This window comes from Xyrauchen texanus, chromosome 26 (assembly GCF_025860055.1).
Source record: "Xyrauchen texanus isolate HMW12.3.18 chromosome 26, RBS_HiC_50CHRs, whole genome shotgun sequence".
Taxonomy (NCBI): Eukaryota; Metazoa; Chordata; class Actinopteri; order Cypriniformes; family Catostomidae; genus Xyrauchen; species Xyrauchen texanus.
The window spans coordinates 40880976-40901657 of NC_068301.1; the positions used below are offsets into that span (position 1 = coordinate 40880976).

General features: G+C 37.5%; 1 protein-coding gene across 2 annotated transcripts in view; it reads left to right on the top strand.

Annotated features, from left to right (window-relative positions):
* LOC127620366 (F-box/LRR-repeat protein 19-like) overlaps window positions 1-20682 on the top strand; it is an 82500-nt gene that overhangs the window by 16437 nt on the left and 45381 nt on the right. For both annotated transcript variants that reach the window (XM_052093577.1, XM_052093578.1), the window contains 5 exons: window positions 5581-5724; window positions 5918-6004; window positions 8274-8456; window positions 19138-19170; window positions 19272-20440. In XM_052093577.1, coding sequence (XP_051949537.1) covers window positions 5581-5724; window positions 5918-6004; window positions 8274-8456; window positions 19138-19170; window positions 19272-20440 — 1616 coding nt within the window. The remainder of the gene's footprint in view (window positions 1-5580; window positions 5725-5917; window positions 6005-8273; window positions 8457-19137; window positions 19171-19271; window positions 20441-20682) is intronic.

Consider the following 20682-nt stretch of genomic DNA (forward strand, 5'->3'; position numbering starts at 1 on the left):
CCTGTTAGGGTTTCCAATCTATTCTCCCCACTCAGTGATGCACCCACTGAAAATGATGTTGAAAGAGCCCTTTTATTGGTGATTGCTGTTCCCCCAAACTACCAAACACAAAACTCTCAATAAATCATTCAGAAAAAAATGATTATCAAACTTGAACAAAACAATTAAAGATAAACATCATATTAAGATAGGGCTACTAAACATTAGATCTCTTTCTACCAAAGCATTCATTGTAAATGAAATTATTACAGATATTATTTTGGATGTGCTCTGTTTAATTGAAACCTGGATTAAACCGGATTAATATATTAGTTTAAATGAATCTACTTCCCCAGGCTATTGTTATAAACATGAGCCTCATCTACTGGTCGAGGAGGAGGTGTTGCTACAATTTACAGTGAAGCTTTTGGTGTTACTCAGAAGACAGGATATACATTTAATTCTTTTGAACAAATAACGCTTAATGTGACACCGTCAATAAATAAAAACACTGTTGTATTTTACCCTTGCTACAGTATATACTGTATATACATATAGATGTATATACAGTATGTACATGTATATACTGTATACTGATCACCTGGGCCTTATTCTGATTTCCTTGGTGAATTTGCACTTATTGATATTGTCAACTCTCTTGTAGTCAGACAAAATGTAACCAGACCAACTCATCACCATAATCATACACTAGATTTAATTCTGTCATATGAGTTGGTGTTGATACTATAGAAATTCTGCCTCAGAGCGATGACATCTCGGATCATTACCTTGTCTCTTGGGTGCTGCGATCAGCTAATGTTACTCAATCTACACCACGCTATCGTTCAGGTAGAACTATTATTTTGACCACTAAAGATAGCTTCACTAATAATCTTCCAAATCTATCTCATACACTCAGTAAACCCCAAAGACTAGAAGAAATTTATGAAATAACAGAAAATATAAACACAGTCAACTCTAGTGCTCTTGTGTCGCCACCCTTCTATTAAAGTAAATTAAAGAAAAAAGCTCTGCACCATAGAACAATGTTCACACTCATGCTCTCAATAGAGAGGAGCTCGGAAAATAGAGCGCAAGTGGATGGATACAAAATTAGAGCTATTTTGAGGTGCATGGAAGGATAGTGTCTGTAGCTACAGACAGGCACTAAAAGCTGCCAGGTCAGCATATTTTAGCAAACTCATAGAAAATAACCACAGCAATCCTAGGTGTTTATTCAGTACTGTGGCTAAATTGGTTAGGAATAAAGCCTCAACAGAACCAGAAAATTTGTCACAGCACTAGAGTAATGACTTCATGAATTTCTTTACTGATAAAATTTAAATAACCCAAAATAAAATTGGAATAATTATTCAATCATCTGTCACAGTACCTCAGAAAACAGTGTCTCATAATTTTCCTCACGTGCAACTTTAATCCTTCTGTCATAGGTCATGAAGAGCTAAAAAAAACTTTTCGAAACATCAAAGCCAAAGCATGTATCTTAGATCCAATACCAACTAAGCTCTTAAAAGTAATCTCAGAACCTCTTCTTAATACTATTAACTCCTCTCTATCCTTAGGACATGTACCAAGAAACTTTGGAGTGGTGGTGGCGTAGTGGCTAAAGCACAGGGCTGTTAATCAGAAGGTCGCTGGTTCTAACCCCACGGCCACCACCATTGTGTCCTTGAGCAAGGCACTTAACTCCAGGTTGTTCCGGGGGGATTGTCCCTGTAATAATTGCACTGTAAGTCGCTTTGGATAAAAGCGTCTGCCAAATGCATAAATGTAAAATGTAAATGTAAACTTTAAAATGGCAGTTATCAAACCACTTATTAAGAAGCCACAACTTGATCTTGGAGAACTGGCTAATTATAGACCGATTTCAAATCTCCCATTATGTTGAAAATACTACAAAAGGTAGTATCCTCCCAAATATGTTCATTTCTAAAGAGAAATGGTATATATGAACAATTTCAGTCAGGATTTAGGCCTCATCACAGGACAGGGACTGCACTTATCAGAGTTACATATGACTTGCTCTTATCATCTGATCGCGGCTGCATTTCACTTCTATTGTTTTTAGATCTTAGTTATGCATTCAACATGATAGATCCCAATATTCTCTTGAATAGGCTAGAGAATTATGTTGGCATTTGTGGAGTTGCATTAGCATGGTTTAGGTCGTATTTAGCAGACTGCTACCACTTTGTATGTGTAAACAGGAAATGTCAAACCAAACAAAAGTAAAGTATGGAGTGCCACAGGGATCAGTTTTAGGCTTTTCTCCTGCTTTTCTCCTTGTATATTCTTCCCCTGGGAGATATTATCAGGAATCGTGGAATAAGTTTCCACTGTTATGTCAATGATTCCCAAGTTTATATTTCTTCAAAACCTGATGAGATTTCACAATTCTCCAAATCAGCAGATTGTATCAATGAAATAAAAGATAGGATGGGCAGAAATTTTCTTCTATTCAATTCCGAAAAAAAGAGGTACTAATTACTGGACCAAAAACCTCTACAAGCCACTAAAATATAATTTGACTCTCGATGAATGTGCTGTTACAGTGTCTTCAACAGCGAAGAAATTCAGTGTTATATTTGATTCCAATATCTACTTTGAAAATCAAATTACCAATGTTTGTAGAACGGCATTCTTCCACCTAAGAAATATTGCTAAATTACGACACATGCTCTCTGTCGCTGATGGTGAAAACGAATTAATGCGTTCATGACCTCAAGACTGGATTACTGTAAAACATTACTGGGAGGATGTCCAGCAAGATCAATAAATAAACTTCAATTAGTTCAAAATGCAGCAGCCAGAATGCTGACTAGAACCAAGAAATATGATCATATTAGCCCCATTTTATCATTGTTACATTGGCTACCTGTTAAATTTCATATTAATTTTAAAATTCTTCTAACTACATACAAAGCTTTGAATGGTCTAGCTCCGTAATACTTAAGTGACATTCTACCACGTTATATTCCATCACATTCATTACGATCGCAAAATTCTGTCCCGTTTATAGTTCTTAGAATATCAAAATCCACAAAAGGAGGTAGATCCTTTTCATATTTGGCTCCTAAACTATGGAATAGTCTCCCTAACGCTGTTCGAGATGCAGACACACTCACCTAGTTTAAGTCTAGTCTAAAGACTCCTATTTAGCTAGGCATACACCTTATCTTCACCTCACAATTAGGCTGCTTTAGTTAGGTCAGCGTGAACCAGAAAAATGTATCGTGATCTATAACTCTGCAATAAATTGAATGGCATCTATGCTAATATTATTCTATTTGTTTCCCTGTCTCAACCTTGTGACTCATATACTGAGGTCACCAGAACCGGCTGGATCCAGCTCCATACCTGCTTCGTGTTGGACTCAACTGCTAAGTGCCGCTGTCAGCCAAACATCTCTGCAGTCTAATATGATGGAATTCAGAGGATGAATTGATGAGATAATTGGGATACTTCATATGCCATTGTCTGAACCTCGGACTTGGGAAAGACCTAACCTAAATTACCGGCCAGTTTGAACTGCGATGCACCTAACTGATCTCTGCCTGCATCCCCTCGGTCTAATGATGGACAACACTCTTGAAATGGAATACATCGACAATCAATTAATTGCCAACTAACCAGGACAATTGCATCTATGTGAACTTCTGCAGTTATTCCAGGATGGACTTCAAAGACATTAGTCATTAATCGTACAGTTCATACAAAATCTTTGTTTAAACACTTGCCCTTAACACTTACTTTTAATTTAAGTTAATTTCATAATAATAATTTTAAACCATTACTTGCACTATACATAAGTAATATTGACATTATATTCATGATGTTAGCCAGAGAGGAACTGGTCCCCACAGCGAGTCTGGTTTCTCCCAAAGTTATTTTTCTCCATTAATCAACATCTTATGGAGTTTTGTGTTCCTTGCCACAATCGTGGCTTGCTCACTGGGGGTTATAAATACAATTATTATTTAATTACTTATTTTTAAACACAATTCACAATCGTATTTTATCTAATTACACAATGATGATTCTAAGACTAGAGATATTGTGGTTTAATTTTCTGTTAATGCCTGATCTTCTGTAAAGCTGCTTTGACGATTTGTGTTGTGATAGGCGCTATACAAATAAAAATGACTTGACTCTGCTTGACAAAATGTCTTCTATATCTCCTGTAGTCAGTAGCAATGAGGATACTTTATATAGCTGTATATCTCAAGTGCTCAGTCCACCCCTTTAAATTAGCAACTTTAAGTCTACAAGGCACTTGTAAATGTGATATTGCTTTTATATAATAGTTCAACAAACAAGTAAATAACTAAGGACTGTCCCAATAAATTTGCTTGTGTGTGGAAATACTTTCTTACACCGCGAATCAGGATCTGCCATTGCTAGTTCAAAAGATGCGCCCAATCATCCATTACTAATTCACAAGTGTCATGGGGATGAATCAAAATTCCCACATCTAGCTGCTCTTAAACATCTTTACTGCTCTTACAGTTTAGTTTGGAATGCCACAAACACAAATGGAGTGATGCAAACAGTGAAGCGTCACAGAGCTGATATGACTCCTTTATCATCACTCTTGCAACGCCTCTTGTCCAATCAGATTCTAGGAACAGAACTTACTGTTTTATATAGATATTATTGCACTTCATGGAGTGCATATAAATCAGTTAAAGCAAACCTGCTGTGAATTATCACTTAAATGCTTTTGAACTGAAACTTGTTAAGTTGAGAAGTAAAATGTAAGTAATTTCTCTTTGGTTTAAAAAAAACAAAAAAAAACACAGATAAGTTGCATCTGTGTACATGTTGGACTTAAATGCACTTAAAGGAATATTCCTGGTTTAATACAATTTAATCTCAATCTACAGAATTTGAGGCACAATATTGTTTACAACAAAAAATATTTTCAACTCATCCCTCATTTAAAAAAAAAGAAAAGAAAATGTGGTTATAGTTACACTTACAATGAAAGTGAATGGGGCCAATCAATACACATTAAAAGACAAGTTTCACAAGTATAGCCACAAGTATAACTAACCTAATCAGTATAAAGTTATATCCAATATTACAACTTTGTTATCATGAAGACGCAATGGCAGCAAATAAGCTTTATTAATTATGTTAACATGACTCTAATGTGATGTGTGTGTATTTTATTCTTCATAGACTGGCCCCTTTTACTTCCATTGCCTTAAACTGTAATCATGATTTTTGCTTTTTTAAATAAACGAGGGACACGTTTAACTTGTTTTTTGTGGTAATCAATATTATGCCACAAATGCTGTCGTTTTAGCTTAACTTGAATTGAAATTAGAACATTATTTTAAGAAAATGGCTTATTCCAAGATTTTTGCAGAAAGCAGTGTTCTGAAACATAATGCACAAGCAAACACGATTTTCCTTACACTGCTTAAAGGATTAAGAGAAAGTGATTTAACACATCTAGGTTTCTGCTGAAGAACGCATCATGTGTGGCATGTAAACACATAAGCTGTGTTTTTATAGGTTTTTTAAAAAGTGTTTGTGCAGGGAAAAGACCGGAAAACTGATGTCATCTTTCTGTAGCCGGTGTTGCCACACACAGCCGTGTGTTTTGCATGTGGTGAAGCTGGAAAGGAGGACACAGTGGAGTCAGAGGAGGAGAAATTCAGCCTCTCACTCATGGAGTGCACCATCTGCAATGAGATCATCCACCCCAGCTGCCTGAAGGTCTAAAAACACACATTTCGTCGAGTTCTTACAAGAGGGATAGTTATAAAAAAAAAAACAACTAACCAACAAAAATCAGCTGTTTTCTGCATGTTTTTCATATATACAGGATTCCAGATTTTCACTTAAAATGATATAAGATGAGGCGCCACTGTATGCCTGGTCATAAAACAATAATGATATCTCCCCACAGATGGGTAAGTCTGAAGGCATTATCAATGATGAGATCCCAAATTGCTGGGAATGTCCTAAGTGCCACAAGGAAGGAAAAACCAGTAAGGTAAGACATATTGTGTGCTATAATATTTGGAAAAGAACTATCTCTGGCGTTTATGCTACTGTGTGTACCAGGGGACACGCACCTGCATACCAGTTTAGCTCGATGTAATCCTTAATCGTAATGACGTAGTGTGTTTTATGTAGTTATAATGGGCAAAACACTGTAACAAGTGTGACAAGACTGGTAGTAAACAGACGTGTGCAGCGGGAGCAAGCAATTTATCACAGATCAGCAGTGCAGATGAATTCAAGTTGTGTTTAACCTTAGGTAAATCATGCGACGCAGGATTTGTAATTTTTTTTGGTCACGCTGCACAGATGAAAGTTTACATTTTTTGTCTTTATTTATTGCTTTTTGTTTTCAGAACAACTTTTTGTTTAAATAAAAACATACTGCTATCCATGCTTGACATTTTCAACCCAGCCTTTTGACAGTGACTCTTAAAACTTCATTACTAAGGGAAAAGAGCAAACAAACACACATCGTGGGGTTAAAAAGTTTAGTCTGATGCAAAATCTAAACTAAACCTGGAAATAAGGTTTCAGAATATAGCAAAAATTTATGAAATAAAACAAATAGAAAATATATTATTATTACTTACAGAAAATATAAGTATATATAGAAATACACAATAAGCAATATATATATAGTACATACGTCAAAGTGTTTGCCAACATCTGGTGAATATCATACCTAATCATATCCAAGTTACAGTATACCAGAGTGTAGGGCGAAATATCACAGAACCTGTCAAGCTCAAGTCTGGTCCATATTTCACCCCAAAATAAATGTGATTTAAATAAGGAAATAAGTGATTTATTTCTGCAGTAGTTTCATGCATCTCCATGTCATTGCTGCTACATTTTTTTTAAATTTGTCAAAGTGTCTGCTACTAGCTGTAGTGTGCCTCAGAAGTGTGCACACTAAAAGACTGTCAGGGTTTACACATAACGCACATCCAACACATTAAACTGTTCATCTCAAGCACAACTGTTATCACACAGTCAAGCAGTCATGACATTTGAAATATTGATTAATTCAATTGTTTACTTATATTTTTGAAGTGTATTTAACTGCCCCATTCTTCAATAACAGTGCCTTTGCAAAGCTTGAATAACTTTATGACTGGTTTACAAGCAATCCACACTGACATGAGCTGGAAAAAAAAATGCACAGTGAAATGGCACACACATAGGCGCATATTGCCGGAAACACATAGAAACGGTCAAAGACATCCATTTAGTTCATGTTTACATACACAACTATTAAAAATTGCACAGATGTGTGAAAGAGCACGTCCATGACAAGCGACAAGAGGCAGAGCAGCTGAATGAAAGATAATGGCTCCTCTTCAGAGTTCTAATTTTACACCGCCTCTTTTAAAAGAGCCAAGATACATGACAGCATTCAAAGGGTCTGTGTAGGGCATGTTAATATACAAAAATAATACAAAATAGTCCAGATGGGTCCTCTTTGGTCTTCAGGAATAATTAGCCACACAAGGCCTGTCTGTCCTGCTCTCTCGAACTGAGTGCCAGTGGGCGGGGACCAAGGGTGCGATGACACGTGTTATGGGATATGTAAATACAAATGAGCAATGTCTCGTGACATCACAAACAGACAGATTTCAAAACGAGATGTTTCAGCAGGGTGGTAAATATAAATGTTTTTTAAACTGGGGAGGAAGATTTGAGTTCTGAAATGTACAATATGTTTTTATAGTACAGCTACCTCTTTTATTTTTAAATATCAACAATTTGATTCTCTATTTCATGACCCCTTTAATGTTTTGTCCTTTGTGATTGGCATTTCTCTGTACTATAATGCAAAAAAGTACTTGTGAAGTATTTATACATCATGGTAGTATTTGTTGTTTGGCTTTATGCTCATTTAAATATTAATCAATCACTTTATTGGCAGGAATGCAGTATACTTTGCTTTGGTTAAAAAATAATTGCATTTGACTTATCTGTTACCCAAAAATTGATAAAACAAATGAAAGGAGGAGGTTGGGAATTAACCCAGATTTCTATCACACGGGTGCAAGTGGTTTTTGTGTGATTTGGCTAATGGCTACTGTAATATTTATGTTAGAATGAGGTTGAAGCATGAATTTAAATGTCAAGCACTTAAAAGTAGATTTGACTTAATTGTACATTTTTATGCATTGTGTTTTACTGTCCCACTGTCTAAGCATTGATAATATGGATGTCATGAGGATGTCCTGCCTTCACTGTTATAGTAATATAACTGTGTGCTCATCTCTCAGGATCAGGGAGATGGCTTAGGAAAGAGAAGGATGGACAATGGGGAAGTGAGTCGCTGGAAGCTAACAGATGACCCTCCACCCAGTAAAAAGAAGGCCCCATCTCTAGAAGATACAGCACGTCAAGATGGACATAAACGTAAGAAGGAGAAGGAGCTGCCACAAGAGAGTGGTTCAAAAAAGAAGGTAAATACTAAAATATTTACCTTCTATAATAGAAGGTAAATAAAAAGAGCAGTATACATTATTCATGCTTCATAGATCACAGCAATATTATATTATCTGAAATAAGTTTTGTTTCTACCTGACTGATGCACCAAGACCTCTGGTACAATTCCCACCGGTTAGTCAAACAGCCAGTTATGATCTACTATCAAGGTATGTTCACAGTGACAGCAATTTAAAATATAATGAAACCCCCCTAGTAGGGATGCACAATTAATCGAAATACAAACGAAAACATGATATGCCCTTGTGCGGATTATTAAACCACAAAGGACTGCGATTTAAATAAATAAATAAATCTGCTCACTTCATAGTTGTGTGTACTGCTCTGTCCTGTCTGTATTGTGCATTACTACAGTGTTTTCAGAGCCATTCTTTGCTCCACATCTCCATCTCATGCTCAAAATTAACAGATGTACTCCGAATTTGGTTCCATTTGCTTACTTGCGCTGAGTTCATTATATTTAACCTGTTGATACGCACCCTCTTTTTGAGCACAAACCATGAAAATGACATACCTGAAATGGTTGTATTTACGGGACCCTTTGGAGTATGGACACAGTTGTAGTATCTTTTGAAAGAAGACACTTTGGGCTTTATTTCCCAAGTTTCAGAATTAATATATGTTGTTAATTTTTAAAGTTAGAGAAGCTGAAGTTTATAGTAATGGAAATATTTTATGCTGAACATGTTTTTATAATCTAAAAAAACAATAATAAAAGTGCCAAGACAACCCAGAAATACAATGTTCTCGAAGCCACAAGTCTAAAGAAGTTATGTTTCAAATTTGAAGATGATCTAACAACTTCTTACGACTTCAGCCCACTTGACATTGCATTTACTTACACATATGGGGAGTGCCTTCATACACGACCTATTTGAAACCTCTCTACAACAAAGCCAATATTCTAATATTGGCTATGGTGTTTGAGCCCCGCCTGTTTTGGCGCGAAACTGACTGCTCGTTTCTGCGCGAACTGACCGCTATAAAACAGGTGCACAGACACCATTTCCTCAGAATTTCTTCCTTCAAGACAGCAATTACCTCGAAGCCCTGTACCTTCGCTGTCGATACACACCAGTCAGCGGACAGAATCTTCAGGGCAGCGATAAGACTCTCCGCTCCCCTGCAGTGCTCCTGCGAACATCGCTCCACCTTGCCGCTTTGCTGATGAATGGACCTCAGCATCCTGATTCTCTGCAGCGTGTCAGCAAGTTGTTGCATATATAAACCGCCAAGGCGGAATTCAGGAGACTTCAGCCTCAAACTTTATTGAGGATTTGGGAAATATCTGGCAAAGCAGAAATCAAACTATTTGCCTCAGTGGAGAATACCCACTGTCCCCTCTGGTACTCCAAGTCCCAAGTTGTCAGGCAAAAAGTGGTGACCATGGATGCTTCGAACACCAGTTGGGGGTGGTGTGCAATGGACGCCCAACTTTTGGCACCTGGACAGATGCAAGGAGGACGTGGCACATCAACCGCTTAGAGCTATTGGCTGTAATTCTAGACTTAAACGCTTTCAGTCAGAAATATTTTGAAATATCAAACTGTCATGTCCTTGTTTGCTCAGTCAACATGACAGATGTGGTGTGTATATATAAACAGCCAAGGCGGAATTCATTCACCATCACTGTCGAGAATGATGTATCACCCCCTCCTATGGAGCGAGCATCATCTCTCCCTGAGAGTTACATATGTCCCAGGCTGCCTGAATTGCAGGTGTACTGAGTAAAATTTAGGCTCCGCCTTTCAAGATGACACAAAATCTGACTGCACTGCTTGGCTATTATGAATAAAACTAAGCCCTGATTTTAAAAATAGACTTTGGAGACAGGCTCATTTTGTTTATGAGACTCTAATATATAAGATAATATACAGTTTTACAAAATGATTGCTACTCAGATTGCAGTTTTATGAAGAACGATGACGAAGGGTAAATTTTCAGGCGAGATCTCATGTAAACAATGGAGAATATATCAATATTTCTCAGATTTATCACTTTTATGAAAAAAAAAAAGTACTATTGGATGTTTTTCAATGAATGCTTGTCATGGGCAAGTGTGTTGAACTGGATTCATCTGGTGATCGTGTTTTCATAACAAAGGTATGATGTCCCGTTTTGATATTGCATGTTTTCATTTGTACTCCTGCACGAATAACTAAATTGCTGTTTCTGGAGCTTTGTTATCGTGAAACAGAGATCGGATATCAATGTTGAAACCTTAGATCTTTGAAAAGATGTATAATTTGTTAACATTAATTACATTTATAGACTGTAAATTATATATTAAATGTAGGCAGAGTGACGTCACTACCGCGTGCGGGGGGATTAAGATTTTTCTGACTAGCGGATCATTTAATTCAAGTTCAAATGTTCATTCGTTTTGTTTTGCAGATGTAAGTTGTTCCATAAATGTTGTGGGTATTTTGATTAATCTCATTTATAGGAATTTACCCCATTTTAAAGTGGTTTAAAGTAATTTGGCCGGTGTTAAGGACCAAACAAACTACTAATTATGTGAACGCAGACACATCTTGCTATGCAAGCTCAATTTTTATTTTTTAATCGGAGCGTCATTGTTTTCTCTTGCTCCAAGAGCACTGCACTAGTGCTCTATCACGGGCAAAACACCTGTTAACGGACCTTAATGCAATAATTTGCCACGTGTTAAGCAATGTTAAACACTATTGGTATGAAGGAAATGATTTCTGATATAACCAGAAAGAATGTGATAAACAAAATTCTAATTTAAAATCTAGCTGTACTTGGTTATTTTCGACCTCCAGCGCGAACGTTACTTTTGCTTTCTGTTTTCATGCTCCCTATTATTGAGTTAAGCTTGCGGTAAAGCTTGACTTAATTACATGCTTGTGTCTCGTCTCTTTATTCTTACATCAACTGGCATATAGTGAAAATTAATGACGGGATGGCGAAGGAGAACAGGATTGGGGAGTTGATTGCCACGATCAAATGTTTGTTGTGAAATCTTAGAAGACGTGTCCAAAAAAACACGATGATAATCCGTTCACATGTGGAGAGAAAATCTAAAGGTCAGTAATACATATATCCCCTATTAAATATTTTGAATAATCATATCAACATTCTAATCTAATGCATCTCAATCTTAACTGTAAGCTATTATGTCCCACATTAAATAGAATTCATTGGCAAGATTAATAATGTAATGCGCTCGTACATTGGGGGAATCCTGGAGTTTTACATAATAGGGAAACCCCACTATTGCAGCGCAATTCTCCTGCAGGTCATGACAGAAAGTAAGGAAAGAAACAACAACAACTCTGCTATTTTATTCTCCATTGCTTCGCCTTTACTATTAGATATTCTAAAGTCTTCCTTAAATGCCATGTTTGTTCTTTACCCAAGCGTCTCTGGGAAATGATGTTGCTGTAGAGAAAGCTGCTTATTAAACGAGCTGCATGTATACAAAAAGCATGTTGAATTGCTGTAATCTAAAAATTAAATGCATTATATTATCAGTGCTTGCATTTAAATGCATTCCATTTTGGGAGGCTGAATTTTAAGTTGTATATTTTCTAACATTTCACAACTTATTTAATTTATTAAAAATTCAACAATAAATATTCACCTTCCAAAATTGATTTCCAAAATATTCAGTTCATTTCAAAATACCATCTGGATTTTTCGACAGGTAAAAATCAGCCGTTCTGTTTCGCTTAACAAAAGTTGCTTCCTTAATTTCAGTGGTTCAAATTTGGTTGGTAATTCAACTTTCTACATCTCGGTACTGATGCACAAACTCCAACTGATGCTATTCATTCTCACCAGTAGATGGTGCAATGCAATCAGGTGTTGACTGCTGAAGACCAAAGCTACAGAGAGAATAGCCATGTACATTTTGATTTTGAATTGTTCATGGGTAGAAAATAGATAAATATTTGATTTGCACATGTGGGTGAGCATGAAAAGCGCCTTTCCACTGATAGGTCATTGAGGAACTGATGATTGGTCATAAGTTCCTCAATGCCGTGCAACAGAATAATTATCCACCGCTGCTCAACTTTTATTGCAACTACATATTATCTCTCTCTCATCAAACAACCAGACTAGGGAATGCCTGTGACACAAACCGTGCCAATCAGGGAAGGGTTTAGACAGGGCTTTGTGCCAACTTTCTTCTGGGTAGGCATGGGTTCTGCAACCTTTGTGTGCCAGAGAAATATTAGTTGTCTGTTTTAGAAATAGCCTATTGATGTCCCTCGCATCTGCACACAAAATTACTTAGCCTACTTCTTAGACACACAGCCTGTTTTATTTATCTGTCAGCTATCAAAATCTCTATCAAAAGTTGTGTGGCAAAGGTGAATCATAGACCACTGTGTGGAATGCATTGGCTTTTAAAAATGTTTAAAAAAAAAGATTGCTGATACATTGTCCAGGTTATTACATAACTCAGATGTTTGAAGAGCTGATTGCTGTGTAGGTAGGCATTACGTACAGTGCATCCGGAAAGTATTCACAGCGCTTCACTTTTTCCACATTTTGTTATGTTACAGCCTTATTCCAAAATGGATTAATTTAATAATTTTCCTCAAAATTCTACAAACAATACACCATAATGACAACGTGAAAGAAGTTTGTTTGAAATCTTTGCAAATGTATTAAAATTAAAAAACAATGTGCATTCACCCAGTAACATTTTGGAATTCAGTTGTTATTTATTAATATTATAACCCAACAATTATTTATTGCCGTCCAATTTGTTGTTATAATATGATATATGTAGTATGACAATATTATTATTACTTTGAGGATTTGTTGTATACAATAATAATTTATTCCTGACTTATTTACTTGACTTTCACCTGGACTTTATATTCTGATGCTAAGGCTTTATGTAAGTATCATAGGCAACGTTCGTATTGTAACAATAAACATACAAGGCACGGCAGCCCCTCAGCACACTAGAGCAGAAGGAAAAAAAAACATTGCCATTTATCAAGCACATTCTTAATCACCTTTTTGCCTATGTATTTTTAATTGCATTTCACTTAATCTACAAAGAAATAGAGAAAAATGTAAAGTTTATCCAGTCAGAATTTATTCCATGATGCTTACAAGAGAAGTGTGAAAGCTGTTTCACAAATCGCACATGGAAAGCAGTGAATGAGTCTGAGCTCCACCCTGTCAGGCCTTCAGAATTTCCACAGAATCCCTCAACAGTGCAAATGAATGAGCAACTGAAGTCAGATTGTCAGATTCATCAGCCAATCAGATTGATTTATTTGTTCTTGGTGGGTGTGATGTGTAGGATATGTCGCGGTCGAGGCCTTCTAGCTGGCCTTGAGTGACGCAATCGTGCTTTAAGTAATGTAATTTGAAAGCGAAGTGCGCAAGATCTTTCTCAATGGCGATAGAGACAGGGATGACAGCCGATGACAGTGCTTTTTGCATTGTTATAGCAACATAAGGAGTTTTCTAAATGTAAATTTGGCTGCTTGAGCATTCAGTGTCAGATCATCTTTTGAAAAATAGTGCTGCGTTTCATTCAACTCGGAAAGTCGGATTTTACAACTTCCTACTAGGAAAAGTGCAATGGAATGCATCTTGAAGTCACAATTACAACTTGTAATCTTGTGCAGAAATTCTCAACTCTGATTTTGCCGAGATGTAGGGGCATGATGTCACACAAACATGTCGACACTCTGGGAGATATACAAAGTAAGTAATAAACATTCACTTTATTAAGTAATATCGATATATGAGTTTGTTTCCACATTACATGATATTAAAGCTAGTTTAACAAAGGCCTGCAGACACGTGTGAATAAAACATTATAATCTATTTTGATAATCGTACACCTGAAGCACAAATGCTAGCGCTGCAGTATTGTTTATCAGTTGTGTTGCTAGGAGACATTTCTAATGAGAGTCAAACAACTAAGCTAACGGGATTGCTTGAACATGAAGTATCCTTTCAAGTTTGGCTTTCGTGCATGGACGTGTTTTTAAAATGGCAGTTGGTATTATTAGTTGACTGCCACATAATGTATGAACTTATTCATTGTGAAGCTGTGTTTTCTTAATGGCATGAATCGCACTGAAGGGCTAGACTTAAAATGAACGGCCCCAAATGAATGTTAAACATTGTAACAGTCCCCTCTTTGCAACCTGAACTTGGTCAAAATGTTAAATCTATGTGACACCTGCACACAAAAAAAATCTAGACACAGTGCAACTACTGAAACAGAATGCAGGTGTCTCGGCATGCATTTTTGAAACCTGAAGTTCTTATTAACTTGACACAGTGTCTAAAAATGTGCCAGTGCCAAAGGTGCAGCATGTATGGAGATTTATCCAGCGCGTTTACCTGGAAAATAATGGAAAAACAGAGCAGACGCAGGCAAAAGCACGTTCGGTGTGAGCGAGCGTGTGCACGAAACAAGTTCGGATGGCCTATATATATTTATTTATTTATTTTTTAAATTTTTTTTTCATAAATTACAAACCCCAACCCTACTTAAACTCACCTGTCCCAACCCCGGCGGCTTCTAACATGAACCGCTCTAACAGTGTATTTGCGCATGTACCCAGAACATCATGTCACCCCTCAAGCATTTATTTGCAGAGCTTTCCTACCGAGGCGGGGGTCCCCGACTTCTGGGGCCCCACACAATTGTGTGGTGGTTAAAACTACTACTGTGGACAGTGGGGGTCTTGGAGTCAAAAAGGTTGAGAACCACTGTTGTAAAACAGGGTTTCTGAACCGCTGGGTCACGACCAGAGATTGTTTAGCAGAGATGGATCTCTTCTAATAAAATTAATGGGAGAAATTGGAATGCTCAACTAAGAAGCTCTGAGTGCCCAACAGTCAACGGATGTATAAAGTAAGTCCTACCTTACAGTTAAAAGACCAATCACCTTTTAGATACAGACATCACCTGTCAATCAACTCTAGAATACACATGCGCGATAGTTATGCAAGCCGGGAAAATGTTGTTGTTTTATCGTAATATGATGTAAAGAATCACAGTTTATGATACTAGTATTGTCCAATTTTATTGCTGATTTGAAATATGCCATTTGATCATAATCTTGACCAACTGTTTTTGAGATTTTGGTCTTTCTCAAGTCAAGTAGATAGGAGCTGCACTGGCATGACTGGAAATGGCCGAAAGTAGGCTGACTTGCTAGAAAGACTTTGGTTGCGACTAGAGATGCACCGATCGACCGTCCAGGGACCGGAATTAGCCGATTTTCCGCCGGACCGGTGACCGGCCGGTCAGCCTCATGTCTTTCCGATTCCAAGCCGGTCTGTTTTGTTGCCAGCGGCGCAGGCAATAACGTCACAGCCTCACGTAAACATGTCATTGGCTTGGAAGATCTTCACTGTGAGTGAAGAATAAATAAAGTTCGAAATGTGTAATAATTGTAAGGCCAAAGTAAACCGTGGGGGAACCACCACAATAACTTTTGGAACAACAAACCTAATTAGACATTTAAAACACCATCACCCAGCTGAAAATGCCCATTTTAAAAAAAAAGAAGCTAAAAAGTGAAAGCGGCTAAAGCTAGCCAGAGCTCAGAGCCAGTCACAAGTCAGCAGTCTCTCCTATCATTCCTTGTAATGAGCAGCGAAAAGACCAAAGCAATTACGAGGAAAATGATGGAATTCATGGCCCTGGATGACCAGCCGCTCTCCATGGTTGAGGACAGAGGGTTCAGAAATCGGATACATTTCCTTGATACAGAGTAGGAGGTACTTTCTGACGTGGCGTTGCCAGAGTTGTTTAATCTCGTGTCATGTCATACACGTAGCCTGTTATCTGTCAACATTTGGGTACACAAATCCGGGAATTAATTAAATTAAATTCTTCCATCCAGCTGTTGTTAAATGTACATGTATATTTAGTTTTTTTCACCGGAGCACCAGCTGAGTCTTCTCCTCCCATCTACCAGTGATGCTTTAACACCCCGCGTCTACTGCCTGCGCAGATATCAACAGTGCAAATGGGTTGTAGGTTGCCAGATTGAGGTCATAAATGATTTGTAATGTGTATGATGTGTTGATTGTGCGAGTAGGATGCGTTTCATTCAAGATCAACTGGCAACTGGACCACCTTGGAATAATATATCGATGTGATTATTCATATAACGTGGTTTGGACCATTAATTAATTGCTATTAATTGTTATTTCTACCTCTTTCCAGTCACAGAGCACTTTATTTTGAGAGTTGTTTCAGTGAGAGAAGATCCTGTAACTTAGTGCAGTTTGGGGGAAATTGTAATGTTTAATAATTTATTTTATTATGAAAATAAAATGTTGCATTGAAGAAAGGTAGATTTTGTTTGTATATGTGGTCAATAATAGTTGTTAGATTGAAAATCGGAAAAAATCGGTATCGGCAGGTCACACTGGCAAGAAATCGGAATCGGCCAAGAAAATTGCAATCGGTGCATCTCTAGTCGCGACCCTTTGGTCGTGGATGATCGTCTACTGGATTGCGAGATCTTTTCTCTCATTAGGACAAATGACCATTTAGAAGAATAGAACTGAACATTTGCAATGTTTTGGGCTACAGTGACCTCTATTGTCAAATCACATTACTCAAACCTGGAGATATTAATATAAATAATTACTGTAAGTAAGAATCTGCATTTCCCTGACATTAATTATTAGCTGTCCAATCACTATAATCCATCAATACTACAAATGAAATCGTTCTTTTTGGACAACGTCTCTATGCATTACTGTGCTAGTCTGAATGCAACCCAGTCTCTGGACATCATTATTTCAGAGTGGCAATTCCGAGTGTCACATTTACATGAGTAAATAATAAAAAAAAAAAATTGTTCTACATAGTGTGTTTAATGACTGAAAATGTGTGTATTTATGAATTACTCGGCCTAGAAATATTGGGCTTTAGATATTAGGCCGCTGTATTATAAGCTTATAAACAACTAGATTAAGTACCTGTTAATTTATTCTGCCAACCCCACATTAATCGGGACCTCTAATTTCTGTAATTATACTGTTAAATACTTTGTTTGGGAAATGTTAAATAAAACATTTTTAATACATTGTTGTTTTTAACTTAGAAGGAACTAAATGCATTTTGACAAATTATTTATAGTCAAATGTACTTTAAAAATCTGAAATTAAACACAATTAACCTGAAGGTGTTTTTAAAGATTTCCTGTTTCAGTGGCATACCCAAAATTAAAGGCTTATAACTCGACAAATTAATAAATAAATTATTAAAACCATGAGGGTCAAGTATTTGGTATAATTTTAAAGAAAATTATTTTACATTCTGATAATCTCAGCCTAAGAAAATGCTTAAAAATAATTAGTTTAACGTAATTTTTTAATTTATTTTTCTAATTTGACATTATATATCTCTGTGTAAATAAGGTGGCTCTGAAAAACTGCTTTTGTTTTGTTCCCAGTCAACTGTTTCTGATAAAATGTGTTGATACGAAAAAGCAAACAAAAGTTATAGCATTACAAAAATAATTTATCGTAGTGTACAAGAACGTGTCCAAAAGTCTCTCCAAACAATTTAACATAATAATTGTACATAAGAAATAGCTACACAGGCAAACACAACAATGACTAAAAGTTTGCATAGCATGCAGACATGATTTTGGTACTGATATTTTACAGAATGAGTGCCTTTTGATTCAATGAGTCTGCATCATTTAGTTTGAGCCATCTCCTAGTGGCCATATGTAACATTGTGCTTCGTGTGGATTATATAATGATCTATGCATCTGATTACCTTGTGTGTGTGGGCTCGTTTGAAAGATAATCACTTCTAAGTAATGATATGTGATACTTTATGTTCTGTTAATTTTTTGTGAAGTTATAAGCAGAAATTGGACTCATAAGCAGCACTATCATAATTGACAAAGACATATACTTAGCTATTACTTGCTATATTTTTGTCTGTGAAGAAAACAAATAGTTTGAATTTGATGTTTTTACTGATTGCAATAATATGTACAGTGCAATTTTTTTTTTTTTTTTGATAAATTATCAAAATGGAACACTTCTGATTTGTCTGTAAATTTCTCAAGCACTTTTTCAGTTTTGGTAATAATACCTGCTTGCATTGTAAAGTAGACCTTCTAAGCTTTCAAACGATACCTATTTTGTGTTGGTCAAGACTGTAGTTCGAAATATTTTGACAAATTCTTTTTTTTTTTTTTTTCTCCTTGGCCCATGAGCTTAAAAGTTTAACTATAAAAAATCATGCAATTATTCACAATTAAATATTTTAATCAACTGACAGCAATAGTTTGTAATAATTCTAGTAGGAATCTTTACTCTACTACAGTATCCCAATTGTATCAGTCGGTGTATTTCATTATCTTTATTCACTGCACTCTTACTGTTGCTCATTTGCGTGAAGTACTTTTCTGCTCGACTTTTGTAACATCACTAATAGTCGCTGTTGCTCTTGACACCTGAAATTGCCTACTCTCAATAAAAATAAATGACTTTCGTTTTGTTGCTGCAAATATTTGTCATTGTGAATGTCTCATTGAAAAGATTTCTTGAAGACAATCACAAAACCCTTGGAAGGGCTGCAAAGGAACGCTTCATATTTATGTACCATGTACCTCTCCTTATGAACACTGTCTTTCTGACTTTCAGATCAAAGGTGCCCATGATAAACATCTGAAAAAGGTATGAATGTTACACTTATTAAGCTTTTTGCTTGAAATGTTGATTAATAGTTTACAATTTGTCTTAAAACAGTACTAAGCTTCCTTTAACACCCTCCGCAGAAAGGAAAACCCAACTCCTCTGATTCCTCTGAAGCCAACGGGCCGAACTCGTCATTGGGTGGCAGTCACAGCTCAGGTGGTGGTTCCACAGCAGTGCAGCTCTCATCCTTAAACCCCAGCCAGGACCAGCGCTTGCATCACCGTGAGAAACTGGAGCGTTTCAAACGCATGTGTCAGCTTCTGGAGCGAGTACGGGACTCCAGCTCATCCTCTTCATCTAGTTCCGATACAGACTCAGAGTCTGACTCGGACTCGCCATCTCCTACCGCCGCCTCTGAGCCGTCCTCTCCAGCTGCAACATATGTCGACAGCAGTGCCCGTGAGCGAGAGCGAAACCGCCGTCTGGCAGAGCTGGGCTTTAGCGCCAGCGATGACTCCGAAGGTGAGAGTGTGGTTGTGGAACAAGAGCAGGACAAAGGGAGTGATTCACAAATGCTGTGCCGCAGAGGAGACCCTGACCCCAAGGTACACAAAGGGATTATTAATACGGAAGCTGATGATGAACAAGGGTTGGGTGACCGGGGTGGCAAACCCACTGCACTGGCCCCGCCCTCACCATTGTCAACTACGCAAGCACCGCCCTCCAGACAAGGACACTTACTGGGACACCAGGGTCTCCCCTCATCCAAGCGCACTAATGTACAGGATGCACATAATGGCCGCACACGGGCAGGTGGGCGAGAAGCACAAGAGAAGGAGAATTCAAACAGTTGTACTGTAACCAATCACAGGCATAGTGTCGTCAAGTCTGTTCGTGGCAGTAAGATTCGTGGTGGAAGTCGGCAAGGCCAGAACGTTCCATCCAATAAGAGCACGGGTACGGTGACCATTGGTTCTGGTACTGCTAATGGCAGCACTGCCACGTCTAACATGATTAACACGGTCAGCAGCTTGCTGCCATTGCATCGGTCTCAGGAGTCATGCTTGGTAGCAGCACGCTCACAGATGGTAAAGCGCAGCCCTGTGGCTGTGCCCTCTCTATCAAGGCCCATGCAGATGGAGCGACACTTGGTGCGTCCGCCACCTGCCTGCCCTGAACCTCACTGCCTACTGTTGGACAGCGGCGCTTCACATGTGCTGCCAAGGGAGGTGTGGCTCCGTGTCTTCCAGCATCTTAGTCAACGGCAGCTGAGTGTCTGCATGCGTGTTTGTCACACTTGGAGCCGCTGGTGAGATATTATGCTGTCTGAAACATAACTTCTAATAAAAATACACATAATCAGAGTTGAAATTCTATTGATGCACACATTAATAAAATCTCTGTATGATGATCTGAATTATCAAAGCAATATCGTGAGAAACAGAATCACGATATATAAATGTAGTATTGTGCCATCACAGCTCTTTATAGAAAGATGGCTAGGAAACTGAAATTTTTTTCCCCATTTTTCAGAAAATTTTTGGCATAAAA